Genomic DNA, 15,601 nt, shown 5'->3' with positions numbered 1-15,601 from the left:
TTTATTTCTGTAGTACTAACTGTGGACTACTAACGTTGGACTGTTAACTTAACAAACTTAAATCGTTAAAACATAATAAAATATGTAATGAATATATTTCGATCATACTTTGATATATATATATATATATATATATATATATATATATATATATATATATATATATATATATATATATATATTTGTTATAGGTTCGTGAATCGACCCGTGGCCAAGTCTTATTTTTCCGACGAAGTGAAAATCCGTGAAAGTGAGTTATAGTCCCACTTTTAAAAATTTAATATTTTTGGGATGAGAATACATGCAGTTTTATAAATGTTTTACAAAAAGACACAAGTACGTGAAACTACATTCTATGGTTGAATGATCGAAATCGAATATGCCCCTTTTTGCTTGGTAGCCTAAGAATTAGGGAACTGGCCCCTAATTGACGAGAATCCTAAAGATAAATCTATTGGGCCCAACAAGCCCCATCCATTATTGCGGATGCTTTAGTACTTCGAAATTATCATGTCCGAAGGATGTCCCAGAATGATGGGGATATTCTATATGCATCTTGTTAATGTTGGTTACCAAGTGTTCACCGTATGAATTATTTTTATGCAACTTGCTATATACATGCATGATGTTTATGAGAAATGGAAATATGAAATCTTGTGGTCTATTATTACGATTTGATAAATATATAGATTAAACCTATAACTCACCAACATTTTTGTTGACATTTTAAGCATGTTTATTCTCAGGTGATTGTTAAGAGCTTCCGCTGTTGCATGTTAAATAAAGACAAGAATTAGAGTCTGCATGCTTGTATAATATTGTTTAAAAACTGCATTCGGAGAATTAAATCGATGTGTAATATTAGTGTAAACCATTATGTAATGGTCGTGTGTAAAACGTTATATTTTAGATTATCATTACTTGATAATCTACGTTATGTTTATAAACCTTTATCAACATAATAAAGGTTATGGTTTGTTTTTAAAATCGAATGCAGTCTTTGAAAAACGTCTCATATAGAGGTCAAAACCTCGCAACGAAATCAATTAACATGAAACGTTTATAATCGATATGAACGGGACATTTCATCATGGCTCTCTTCTCCATTGTAATTCTTTTTTGTTTCTCCTTTAGCGCCTTGCTGAGGAGCGTGTTTTAATATATTATTCTTTGGCAGTTAAAAAAAAAGTATAGATTGTAAGGTCATATAATGGGGTTTCAATCTATATTTATGTGATCGCTTATCATAATTAAACATGAAATTGTTAGGATTTGTATTAATTTATCAGCTTCAAGATTTGTTGTTATAATCGGTTTCCATAATTTATGCTAAACTTTTTTAAGTTTAACTTCAGCATCAACAATAGCTAGTTATGTCATAAGGTCACTCGCTTCTTATTGTTTTTTCCTATTTTTGTTAGGTTATATGTTTTATTTCTAATCTAGTTACATTGCTCCGGCGCGGGTTTCCTAACACGCAGGGTAATCTTGATTTTGCAAGACCATAAATTACTAAAGTTACATGATATGTTTTGAAGATGACAAAATCATGTATTTTCTGTTATAATATTTGCATAATAATCAACTCGTACATGGTCGAATTGTGATTTTCATTTTAGCTTAAAAATAAAATTGTGCTTTTCAAAGAAAAATCGTTATTTCGTCATAATTAAAACTCACAAATTCGATCAGGAGGTATCGAGTGAACTCCTCCAACCAAGAAGTTGTAAGTTCAAGTCTATGGGTGAACATATTTTGTAACAACCCAAACCAACCCGCATTAAACCGCGTTAAATTTACAAAATAAAAAAAATTGCTGAACTGCCACCTGGCGCGGCGCGCCATATAGGCCGCGCGACGCGCCAAACCTGACTGTCCGGAAAGTCTTTAAATGCGAAAATGTTTGACTAGTTCCCGACATATTTAGGCGTAACGCTTTTAACCCCATGTTCCATATATAAAAACTAGCACGTTCTATTAATAAAATTATGTTTACGAAGCGGGGCCCACATTGACCCAAATTACCCCTTAAGTACCAAAATACAATTTTCGACCATAAGACTTTTAATACAAAACAAATTCGAGCATGGCGATTGGGGATACGCTACCCAATCCTAATAAATCCAAAAGCAAGCCTTCTACGCAAACTATGCAAGTCCTCTAATCCTCGCGCTTACCCGAGCCACCATCCGCATGCAATCTATAAAAAGAGTCAACAACGAGAGGGTAAGCTAACGCTTAGTGAATGATAATATACTACATACATATATATGTATAAAATGGACACGCCACAAAATAACAAATACCGCATACCGAGGCATCCATATATAAGGTACTACACTAAGCATACCGTACGATCTCTAAGCAACGTGCTAAAGATACAACAACAATATAAGTTCACCAACGACGATGTGAACAACGCCAAATAGCTACACCCGGAGGGTTAGCTACAACACAACAATACATTAATATATAACAATATAAACGAACAGGGTTAACACCTTAACCCAATACCGAGAACCAAATACCACAATGAAGATTGGCCGAACTACACGAGCCTTAGTAATCCGAAACCACACGAGATTACTATCTTCACAACATCGAGGTTGGCCGAACTACACGAGCCTTAGTAATCCGAAACCACACGAGATTACTACCTCAATAAGATGACCGAACTACACGAGTCACCATGAATCCGAACTACACGAGATTCATTTTGATAAGATGACCGAACTACACGAGTCACCATGAATCCGAACTACACGAGATTCATTTTGATAAGATGACCGAACTACACGCGTCATCGTGAATCCGAACTACACGCGATTCACTTCTCCAACTCAAAACCCTTCGCCATTGGGGTTATATCATCCACATCACAACCACGTGTGATAGTGTACACACAAAACGTGTACCTCGCCAAATATGGTCAACCAAAACGCACAACCGTGCCAATTGGATCTAAACGCAAGTCTATCAAATCCACCTATATGTGAAGTGAGCTCTATAACCGAGAACCACTTCACCTGACCCGCACCCATCCTACACATACATATGCACATAGGATATTATCACTCACCTTGAAGTCTTGAAGAAAGCTTCCAAGTAAACCGCAACTCGCCAATGGAAAATACCTAATCCATTATCACAATTACAACATTACACTTAGAGTGGATTCACAATTCAACCCAATTCAACCATTAGTGCAATTTCGACCCAAATGCACTTCCAAGCACAAACCGTGCCCAAACTAACCCATAATCACTAACACAAGTGAGAATGGTCCCAATATGTCAATTAAACTCGAACTCAAGTGTTAAACACGTGTCATACCCATTTTGACACTTAAACCCTAATTTTGACCCATAAAGGTCAAAATCTCATCCTTTACAAGTTTTGACACCTAAACACATTTAACTCGGTTCTATACTTCAACTTAATCCATTTTAAGTTTATAAACATCATTAAATCGCCAATTGGGTCATAATTACCACCGAACCCTAATTTGACCCAAAGTCACAATTAGTCAACCATAATACCCTAAATGGGTTCCAATACTTCAATAATCACTATACCTAGTGATTAAACTCCAAACCAAAGCCTAATCAAGGCCAAATCATCATCCAACCCAAAACCCGCCAAGTGACAAGAATAACTAGTCACCATAAATCCATTTCATCACCTAAAAGGGTTACACAACAATTTAACTCAAAACCCTAACTTGAATATCAAATCAAATAAATGAAATTCGGAGTTTGAGCTTACCAATACCACCACAACGTAGCTAGGAACGAAAGGAACGACTTTAAAACCCGAGACTTTGAACGATTCGAGCTTCTTCTTCACCAAAACCTCAAATCTCTCTCTAGACCTCTCTCTCTCTCTAAGAATGGATGAAGATGATGAATGGATGTGAAATGATCCAAAGTTAGATCTAAACCAACTGATATGGTTCACAAATCCGGCCCCAAGTGAATTTACCAAATTACCCTTCATTTAAAATAATTAAAAACAAAGGATTCTGTCAGCGCGATTCGGCGCGGCGCGCACCAGACCCGCGCGGCGCGCAAGTAGTCAGTTTCAGGTTCTTTTGTTTTTTAACTAAATATAAATATTAAACGAAGCCCGTTCTCGTATGTCTTTTATAAACAAGTATACAAAATAAATATTCGGGTCTTACAACTCTCCCCCACTTAAACTCGATCACGTCCTCGTGATCCTCGTCACTTAACCAAACGAACCCCACTTACGGTCCTAGACATAAGTTCCAACCCGACTTTCCTAGGCAACTATTCTCATTGAAGCACCTTTAACACTAAAATCGTCATCCGCGATTTTCTCAATCCACAATCCGAGCACTAAAACCATGCTCCTTCCCTAACATCGGGAAAACTCAACCAATCTCGTACCGAGATATAAATCCCTTAGCGTACTATTACCGAGTACAACGCTAAAAGCACCCAAGTCCCAACCTAAGGTCAACAACCCGAACCGATGAAGACCGATCCAAACGAATCCTTACGGATAACACCACTCAATAGACATCCCTTGTAGTGCGCAATACGACCAATACGCAACTACCGTAACATCATAATCCAACGGTTAAAAACCGATAGCGCCCAAACGACTATGGAAACGCAAATCCCATGGTGTACGAAATCAACCATCGTCACACCCGTAACCAACATGTGAGCGAAACACGGCTATCGCATCACTAATCTCACAACATGGTCCTCACGACCCCACCATCGGTGTATAAAACAATCGACAGATCACACAACACGAAGGCTGGCCGAAAACACACGCGCCTTAGTGAATCCGAACTACACGCGACTCACTACCTTCACCACAACACAATCGGGAATGGCCGAACTACACGCGCCATAGTGAATCCGAACTACACGAGAGTCACTATCCCGGAGGAATGACCGAACTACACGAGTCATTTGTGAATCCGAACTACACGAGACTCACTCCTCAATACAATGACCGAAACCACACGAGTCATTTGTGAATCCGAACTACACGAGATTCACTTCCACAACATCGAGGTTGGCCGAACTACACGAGCCTTAGTAATCCGAAACCACACGAGATTACTACCTCAATAAGATGACCGAACTACACGAGTCACCATGAATCCGAACTACACGAGATTCATTCCAATAAGATGACCGAACTACACGCGTCATCGTGAATCCGAAAACACACGCGATCCACAATCTCAACACAGGAATTGTACTCGCATTTCCCACCGGTACTCGCATTTCCCGATAGTGTTACACCATACCGACATAACACTACTCCCTTGATGAAGTCAGCGGACCCCGAAGGTCATGCTCCACCAATCACAACACCGGATGAAGTCAGCGGACCCGAAGATCATGCTTCACCGATATAACACCACGCTCATGATGAAGTCAGCGGACCCCGAAAGTCATGCTCCACCAATCACGTATTCCCATGATGAAGTCAGCGGACCCTAAAGATCATGCTTCATCAAACAACCATACCATAATCGAGCAAGAACCACCTATACCAAACATAGGTACCAAACAATAATTCTCCACAAGAGAACCTGACACACACCTCCCTTAACTGGAGGATTTCACCTTGCTCGCCAAACACGTCCATTATCTCTCAACGAGATTTACCACGTTACCACCTCGGTGATGATTCAAATCCAAACCATAAGTACAATTTATCCGAAATTGTACTCTACCACAATCGACCAAACCAGGTCTCGACAACATTTTTTGTTTTCGGATCTACCGAAAGCATCATTCGAAATCTCACACTAAAACTTCCTCGTGCGGGAGTGTAACTCCCCCACTTAGAACCACGTTCCATATCCACAACTCGTACAACCGCACAATGCTACCACAGGTAGACTTTACCAACAATTGGGCTCACACGACCCATTACCACATCTTACTCCAACCTTGCGCACACGAAGGATTTTAACCAACCCTTAAACACTTTGTACGAAAAGTGTACCGCAACACAATCGGAGTCGAACACCACGCTAGTAGGTATAAAAGAGGCACCTAATGTCGCGTCATAAAGACTCCATTACCAACACACATCGAGATTTAAAACACTTGATCTCAAGGGTTCCCACCAACCGACGAACCTCATGATTCGTCACTTCAACATAAAAGCGAACACGCGCTTAACAACCAAACACCAAAACCATTTCCGTGGCTTGGTAGAAACGTTTCCCAAATACTAAGGAATGCTTGGTTGCACCAAGTCTTACGCCCTTCGCCCGTCAATCAAACATCAACATAGGGTACTTCCATTAGGAACGTCACCCATAGCATAACATGCACAACAAAGGCACGCAACTCAAACTCAAACGGCATTTAATAAATAATCAAAAGACATATTTATCAAAATTAAATGTACCTTAACGTCTCCTGGCCGCACCCGTCCCCGCTAACTTGGGACATTCCGACTTACGATGTCCTTCTTTTTGGCAATTGAATCACACCATACCATCACCCTTTGGTACCGAACATTCCCAAGACTTGTGACCCCTCACGCCACAATTGTAACATCTAGCCGCACTAGAATCCGATATACTCGTTCGCGTACCACCCGTGCTCACACTCGGACCCTTAGCCCTCTTACTCGGAGCACCATAAGAAACGACCCTTCGCTCACTTGAAGGTTCACCCTTTTTCGATCGTGAATACGACTCGAAACCTCTAGCCAAGTCGAATAATTCCGAAAACGATTTCGCTTGACCCCGGCTAATTTTACCCTTCAAGTCATCATTCAAAGTCCGATAGAAATCCCCCATTAACAAACGATCATTCCCCAAATACTCCGGACAAAAACGAGCCTTCGCCATAAAGGTCGTCTTAAGAGTACTCAAATCCATAGATCCTTGTCGCAAATTTCTCAACTCATTACGCAATTCCCACAAATCGGCCGAAGTCCGGAACTCCTCGAAGAATTCCTCCTTAAAGTCGTCCCACGATAAAGCCATAAACGTCTCGCCACCGACAAGATCAATCTTACCATCCAACCAATCCCTTGCCCTACCCCGCAACAAACTCGTAGCGAGTCTCGTCTTTCTCTCGGGAGGGCAATCAATAGTAAGGAAACACCCTTCGACGTCCGAAATCCAAGTTGTGCTTACCAAAGGATCCGGCTTTCCGTCATACATCGGGGGTTTAGTCCTCATGAAGCTCTTAAGATAACGCTCCATTTCACCACTACTTTGAAGTTCGGAATACCTCATTTCCATTCTTTCTTCTAACGCACCCATTTGCTCCGCAACGGCGGCCGCAACTCTAGTGTTAAACTCCGCGTCAATCGCCTCGGTCTCGTTTCGCGTCGTCATTCTAAAGAATGCAAAACGATTAGTCCACGAACGTGTAAAACCGTACGCACGACACAGCCCCATCTTGCTAAACACCCATCGTACATCACTTGTTAGACACGATTTGCACCCGTAATAAGGTTTGCAAGTTCTTATTACGCACACATGCCGCATCGACTCGTTAGTACAACGACCGTCTCGCTCGATGATATACACAAACACAACCAAAATTCTACGCGGTACAAACACACACGAGAATTATTATCACAACACAACAACATATTAATAATATCCACATTACTAATATAAACGTTAGTCAACCTATAGCCAAGGCACTAACCAAACCCATTCCGACCCGTAATCCTACAAGTCCCGCAACAATTTAAGCACACACAAGTCTAAGTCTAGGCACCTATCTCAAGTCACCTAAATCCCTTAGACCATGCTCTGATACCACTTTTAACAACCCAAACCAACCCGCATTAAACCGCGTTAAATTTACAAAATAAAAAAAATTGCTGAACTGCCACCTGGCGCGGCGCGCCATATAGGCCGCGCGGCGCGCCAAACCTGACTGTCCGGAAAGTCTTTAAATGCGAAAATGTTTGACTAGTTCCCGACATATTTAGGCGTAACGCTTTTAACCCCATGTTCCATATATAAAAACTAGCACGTTCTATTAATAAAATTATGTTTACGAAGCGGGGCCCACCTTGACCCAAATTACCCCTTAAGTACCAAAATACAATTTTCGACCATAAGACTTTTAATACAAAACAAAGCCGAGCATGGCGATTGGGGATACGCTACCCAATCCTAATAAATCCAAAAGCAAGCCTTCTACGCAAACTATGCAAGTCCTCTAATCCTCGCGCTTACCCGAGCCACCATCCGCATGCAATCTATAAAAAGAGTCAACAACGAGAGGGTAAGCTAACGCTTAGTGAATGATAATATACTACATACATATATATGTATAAAATGGACACGCCACAAAATAACAAATACCGCATACCGAGGCATCCATATATAAGGTACTACACTAAGCATACCGTACGATCTCTAAGCAATGTGCTAAAGATACAACAACAATATAAGTTCACCAACGACGATGTGAACAACGCCAAATAGCTACACCCGGAGGGTTAGCTACAACACAACAATACATTAATATATAACAATATAAACGAACAAGGTTAACACCTTAACCCAATACCGAGAACCAAATACCACAATGAAGATTGGCCGAACTACACGAGCCTTAGTAATCCGAAACCACACGAGATTACTATCTTCACAACATCGAGGTTGGCCGAACTACACGAGCCTTAGTAATCCGAAACCACACGAGATTACTACCTCAATAAGATGACCGAACTACACGAGTCACCATGAATCCGAACTACACGAGATTCATTTTGATAAGATGACCGAACTACACGAGTCACCATGAATCCGAACTACACGAGATTCATTTTGATAAGATGACCGAACTACACGCGTCATCGTGAATCCGAACTACACGCGATTCACTTCTCCAACTCAAAACCCTTCGCCATTGGGGTTATATCATCCACATCACAACCACGTGTGATAGTGTACACACAAAACGTGTACCTCGCCAAATATGGTCAACCAAAACGCACAACCGTGCCAATTGGATCTAAACGCAAGTCTATCAAATCCACCTATATGTGAAGTGAGCTCTATAACCGAGAACCACTTCACCCGACCCGCACCCATCCTACACATACATATGCACATAGGATATTATCACTCACCTTGAAGTCTTGAAGAAAGCTTTCAAGTAAACCGCAACTCGCCAATGGAAAATACCTAATCCATTATCACAATTACAACATTACACTTAGAGTGGATTCACAATTCAACCCAATTCAACCATTAGTGCAATTTCGACCCAAATGCACTTCCAAGCACAAACCGTGCCCAAACTAACCCATAATCACTAACACAAGTGAGAATGGTCCCAATATGTCAATTAAACTTGAACTCAAGTGTTAAACACGTGTCATACCCATTTTGACACTTAAACCCTAATTTTGACCCATAAAGGTCAAAATCTCATCCTTTACAAGTTTTGACACCTAAACACATTTAACTCGGTTCTATACTTCAACTTAATCCATTTTAAGTTTATAAACATCATTAAATCGCCAATTGGGTCATAATTACCACCGAACCCTAATTTGACCCAAAGTCACAATTAGTCAACCATAATACCCTAAATGGGTTCCAATACTTCAATAATCACTATACCTAGTGATTAAACTCCAAACCAAAGCCTAATCAAGGCCAAATCGTCATCCAACCCAAAACCCGCCAAGTGACAAGAATAACTAGTCACCATAAATCCATTTCATCACCTAAAAGGGTTACACAACAATTTAACTCAAAACCCTAACTTGAATATCAAATCAAATAAATGAAATTCGGAGTTTGAGCTTACCAATACCACCACAACGTAGCTAGGAACGAAAGGAACGACTTTAAAACCCGAGACTTTGAACGATTCGAGCTTCTTCTTCACCAAAACCTCAAATCTCTCTCTAGACCTCTCTCTCTCTCTCTAAGAATGGATGAAGATGATGAATGGATGTGAAATGATCCAAAGTTAGATCTAAACCAACTGATATGGCTCACAAATCCGGCCCCAAGTGAATTTACCAAATTACCCTTCATTTAAAATAATTAAAAACAAAGGATTCTGTCAGCGCGATTCGGCGCGGCGCGCACCAGACCCGCGCGGCGCGCAAGTAGTCAGTTTCAGGTTCTTTTGCTTTTTAACTAAATATAAATATTAAACGAAGCCCGTTCTCGTATGTCTTTTATAAACAAGTATACAAAATAAATATTCGGGTCTTACATATTTGTATATATTCTTGTAAAATTCGTGATTCTTTGCTCTCACATATGAGTATTTGCTCGTCGTTTAGACAGGTGAGTGAGATCTCTACTCATTGCAGTTATCTCTGAGCTTCTTCACACTTGAATAGTACTAGGATCCTTGTGTCTGACCTTGATCAAATAAAGTTGTCTGCTCTATAACCCACAACTCACAATGAACCTTGCGACGAGATGCGGACATTCTACATGATGTGCGGTGACGATTTCGTGATTATAACTCAATGAGGTCTCGATTTTTTTTTTTACCAATTGTATTTGAATGTTATTTTAGTGGTTACTACGATCCCGATGATGACCGTCCCTGGGTTGGATTAGGATTTAGGGGTTGGGAGGGTTGGATTAGGGGGTTGGGTGTGTGAGTGAGTTTACTTTTCAAATTAATGAAGAAAAAAAATATCATGCTTTGTACATCGATACAAAAGATCTCTAATGTGTAAAACTTCCAAAGATATAAAACGTAGGGGGTCAAAACAAAACATAATAAATTACATAATGGTTCCCCGGCCCGCGTCCACGTAAGATTTGGCGCTATTGCTGATCTGTCAATCATTCGCGCCAAAAAGCCCTACTTTATACTCCGTAATCCGTTTCTCTTCTTTCTTAATTCCCTCAAAAACTAACAAACACCGTGAACATGAACACACCGGAAAGACTAACACCGCCGCCGCGGACACCTGTCATTCGCCGGCAGTCACTCCGGTCGGTTAATCAAGTTCGAGAAGCTGCTAAACAGCTCTGTAAATCAGATCTGAAACCTGAAGTTTCTTCAGATACGTTGATTTTTGGAGATGCTGCAACTGAAACCCTAATTGTAAAACCAATTGCCCCCAAATTACTTCCAGAAAAGTAAGTTTCTTTCAATTGAATTTATTTTCATATTTATATACATATATACATATAATGATATAAATGCACTCACATACATATACATGTATATTTAAAAAAATAGTGATTGATTGATATGCAGAGGCCTATTCGAGTATAGGCAAGATAGACAACCGCTAGGGCCCGAAAATTTAGAATGACTCAAAAATTTAAAAGGGCTCAAAATTTTGAATACCTAAATATTTTTCTCAATATATTAAATTAAATCAAATAAAAAATTGTCAATTTAAGTTAAAATAACTTGTTTTTAATAGTTAAATACAATGTAAGTAAATAAATAAATAAATTGGAGTATTGTTTTTTTTATGCATATTAAAAAAATTTAACGTATATGTGGGCCCTTTTTTATTTCGTTTAGGTCCTTTAAATTGTTGAGACGGCCTGTTGATTGTATATTGCTTATTTACACACCACATACATATATAGATACAGATCTGTATATGATATCATGACATCATGTGTGTATGTATAATGTATAGGTGGCTGTATCTAATCTAATCGTGTGTGTATTTATGCATATATTTATATATATACATATACAATCATAGATACAAACATTTTATAAAGTATAGATTTGTGTGTGTATATATTTACAGATTTGTGTATGTATTTGTTGTGTTCATATCTAACACGTCTGTGTATAATATTGATGATGCTGATATTAATTTGATGTTTAGGTACAAACACATATACAAACATAGATACAAACATTCATAAAGTATATAGATATATACAGATTTACAGTTTTGTGTATGTATTAACACATTTGTGTATAATGCTGATGATGCTGATATAAATATCATGTTTAGGTATGAAATGCTGGATAAATTTTTCAATAGCTTGCAATGTTCGATTAGGCTGCTTCAACTGAAAGGGTCAATGTTGACATTTTCAAACATTCGTCGACAAGTGGAGATTTTGGCAGATAGGTATATTTCATCAAATTTGAAGTCTTTATGTGTTTTAATGTAAATTGTAATGTAATTGTGATGTGTTACTGATTGTTTGTTTTTAATGTATAGGAGGTTTTGTTACAGTCATTTAGCGCAGATTAAGTTTATTTTGCCAGAGGTCATTGAGTTAAAGAAGATGTTTTTTCGTGATGAGCATACTTGTTGTATAAAACTGGTGCTTTATGTGAGTTTGGATTTTGGTATTGTAAAGAACGATGAGATGATGGATTCGGATAGTGCGAATATACGGTTGAGTAAATTGTTTCGAAAAAGACTTGTGAAGTTTTGTAAATCCAACCCCGAGGTATTACTCTTGAGTGCATCTAGTTATTTATTTTAGTTATTGCATTGTATCTTTGGTCATCATTTATGTTGCTTAAGTATTTTAGCTCTTGCATTTTGCTTTTAAATATGTATTGAGGTCTTTTGATTCTACTCCCTCCATCTCAATTTAATAGTTATGTGTTGACTTTTTTCATAAATTTGACTGTAATAACTTTTTTGTGCTATATAATACTTGATGAAAGTTATACCAATTGAAAGGATATATAAAACATTATTTAAAACTTAATTTGTTCATATAAATTTCATTATGTATTATATAACACAAAAAAGTTATTTAAAGTCAAAGTTAAAAGTTATTTAAAGTCAAAGTTAAGGAAAAAAAGTCATTCCACAACTATTAAATTCAGACGGAGGGAGTAATAGATAATTATGGATAATATGCTTCGTTGCTTAAAATTCTGTTTTTTGAAAGTTTGTTTGATTCATAAGGTAATTTTTTTGTAATTAGGGAGCTGATGTCCCAGAGGGAATGTTACCTGTGCCGTTCAATCGATCGGCCCAATTGAAATCTTCGATCGCAATTGAAAAGCCCAATATGGTCTCAGTTCAGAATAGTACACATGGAAGCTTTGGACAGCAAGCAGCAGTAGCATCTCATTTGCCCCAGTCATTCAAAAGACGTTTTTCGAAACAATCGTGTAACTACGATATAGAAACTGTGGATCAAAAATCAAAGGGATTGACCAAAGTGGATTTCTTACCAAACCCGAAGCTTGTTTTAACCCCAGTAAAAGAGTCTGAAAAGCTACCTGAAACGCCAATCAAGATGAAAGATTTGTCTTCCATTGATAAAACTCCTGCGAAACTTATTTTGACCCCATTTAGTGTTACACCTGCACAAGCAGCACAAAAACGGTGTTTAATGACCCCGGATGACGAGTCAATGATGTCATCTAGCAAACCATCTCCGAGCAAATTAACCAGACGTTCATTAACGTTTGACTCTCCTGTAAAGATTAAAACTCCGGTCAGGAGGGTATCCAAGGATGATGTTGATGATGATGATGATGATGATGATGATGATGACCTTTGTGATATTCTTTCAGAGGATCTCTTTGCTTCAGTAAGTTCATTAAATGCAGCAGCATAATGTTGAGACAATACATGTGACACCAACTACAATTTTATGCTGACACGTGTCTAATTATTATTATTATTATTATTATTATTTCAGATTAAAGAGAAGGAACAAAAAGCCATAGAGGAGAAGGATTCATCGATCTCGCAAGCTAAATGGAGGAAGCAAATGATCGCTGGGTTACCTAGACTCTTCGACAGTCTTTGGTTTTTCTTTCATTCAATCAAGCACTCAGTGGTCAAAAAAGAGGAACTTGTTCATATGATTATTTCAAGCCAATTGGACATGATTGACCGAAGTAAGCCTCGGTCAAAAGTCTCTTACTGTCTCATCATAGTAAAACTGTAAAAACTAATTTTGAATTTACCTACAGGGGAAGTTGATGAGCAGCTCAGGTTGCTGAAAGAGCTAGCTTCTGAATGGATTTACGAGAAAAGGGCATTGAGTGGTGATTGTTTGTTTTGGTAAAGACCATTTTATTTGCAATAGTATAACCTTTGTTTAGTTTCTTTAACATTTACAGGTTTTGACTTTTGATTGACAATCTTTTCTTCTGTTTGCAGTGTAAACAAAATATCTAGCCCGGAGTCGATGCGCAAAAGATTATCAGAAGCTAACTGAAAGAGACTAACTTAAACTCTCGGATTAAACATATCCAGTGATTGTATAGGACATATTTGGCATTCTTGCAGTTTTGGTTTTTTGTTTATATATTTCTTTGTACAGCCTTCTTTTTAGTTTGATCGATTTTTAATACTTTTATAATATATAAAAGTTACTCTCAAAGTGTTTTTTTGTCGATATTTCTGATTGTAAATTAAGAAAGCCATTATACTACAGTACATTCTTTTGTAGTAACACATTAAATTACAAAACTTGTTAGTTTACTAACTTAAGAGGAATCATTGCTTGCACCAAACACTTTATGAATAGCAGCAAAAATAAACTGCAAAGATGCAATCAGTGGCACATTTTCGCCTTAGAAATTTGCATGCACCAAAAGGAGAGCCAGTGCCAGAAGGAAATTATTTTGTATTTTTAATTAGTGACACTAGTGGATATTGTAAATTTTTTTTGTTGACACCATTGAAATAAGTATCTATCATAAAAAAAAAAAAAATTGGTCCTAAATCAGCCACTAAATGGATGACATGATGAAATTGAATAATGAGCTGAGTGTTCAAGGGGTTATAAGGAGGGAGGAAGGGAGACAAAGATGTGTTTGTAGGGTTGTGCAGTCACACTTACTAATTATGGCTTATGCAGATTTTGATCATGTAAACGTTAAGGTTCACAAATAGTCGCAACGTGGTGGAATCAACCAAACCATCAGTTCAGCGGAGGTTCTAGATATGAGGTACGCCGGTGATCTCAAAGTTTATTGGATTCGAACATGATGAAAGTATATCTTTTTTTCTAAGATTGTGTTGAAGATATAAATTGCGAGTCAATGTTGCTGTGACGTGTTTTAAAGGAAAACAATTAGAAAAAAAGACCACAAGTGATGATAACCTGTCTCACTAATAAAGTATAAAAGTACTCGTAATAATCTAAAAATTATAGGTATGGAAAGGAAGAAAAAAAAAAATGCACCAGCCGGGAATCGAACCCGGGTCTGTACCGTGACAGGGTACTATTCTACCACTAGACCACTGGTGCAATTTTATTTTATCATTTAGTTTCTCTCTACTTATAAAAATAGAAAGTGGTGGCAAATAAACTTGAAGCTTAATGACGTACAGTTGTGATTGTGACTATTATGATAAATCAGACTGTTAGATTTTAAGTAAAGTATGCAAAGCTTCAAAAATATTGGGTAAGTTTTATTTATTAGTGTCTAAAAACTACCATAAAAATCTCTTTTTTTTTTTTTTTTAATGAATTCATAATTCATATGAAGTTTCTGTATGGAGAGTTGATTTTTCCACCATCCAAATTACTCTATCCACCACAAACTGTGTATTAACAGGTTGTACTGTACAACTAAATAATGCATATTTGTGGTGGATGAATTAATTTCGATGGTGGATATATGATTACCCTTCTGTATGAGATATACATGAAACAATGCAAGCTTATGTTATT

At 37.9% G+C, this 15,601-nt stretch overlaps 1 protein-coding gene and 1 non-coding gene across 2 annotated transcripts; one reads left to right on the top strand and one right to left on the bottom strand.

The window, feature by feature from the left end:
- The first annotated feature begins 10,889 nt into the window (after positions 1–10,889).
- On the top strand, positions 10,890–14,137 carry LOC139870089 (CDT1-like protein a, chloroplastic). Its single transcript, XM_071857941.1, has 7 exons — positions 10,890–11,101; positions 11,950–12,069; positions 12,163–12,397; positions 12,887–13,501; positions 13,613–13,814; positions 13,890–13,980; positions 14,080–14,137. Exons 1-7 carry the CDS (start codon positions 10,890–10,892, stop codon positions 14,135–14,137), a joined length of 1,533 nt encoding a protein of 510 aa, XP_071714042.1.
- A 967-nt stretch (positions 14,138–15,104) lies between these two features.
- TRNAD-GUC (transfer RNA aspartic acid (anticodon GUC)) lies at positions 15,105–15,175 on the bottom strand. Its single transcript has one exon. It is a non-coding gene; the product is annotated as a tRNA-Asp (tRNA).
- Between the last annotated feature and the right edge of the window lie 426 nt (positions 15,176–15,601).

Source organism: Rutidosis leptorrhynchoides, chromosome 10 (genome assembly GCF_046630445.1).
Source record: "Rutidosis leptorrhynchoides isolate AG116_Rl617_1_P2 chromosome 10, CSIRO_AGI_Rlap_v1, whole genome shotgun sequence".
NCBI lineage: Eukaryota > Viridiplantae > Streptophyta > Magnoliopsida > Asterales > Asteraceae > Rutidosis > Rutidosis leptorrhynchoides.
This window is presented reverse-complemented; position numbering and strand designations above follow the sequence as displayed.

Bases quoted from the DNA above. Each gene is read 5' to 3' on its own strand.
- LOC139870089 (XM_071857941.1), top strand. From the start codon at position 10,890: ATGAACACACCGGAAAGACTAACACCGCCGCCGCGGACACCTGTCATT. The intron at 11,102-11,949 runs GTAAGTTTCTTT...TATCATGTTTAG, and splicing joins CCCAAATTACTTCCAGAAAA to GTATGAAATGCTGGATAAAT. The intron at 12,070-12,162 runs GTATATTTCATC...TTTAATGTATAG, and splicing joins GTGGAGATTTTGGCAGATAG to GAGGTTTTGTTACAGTCATT.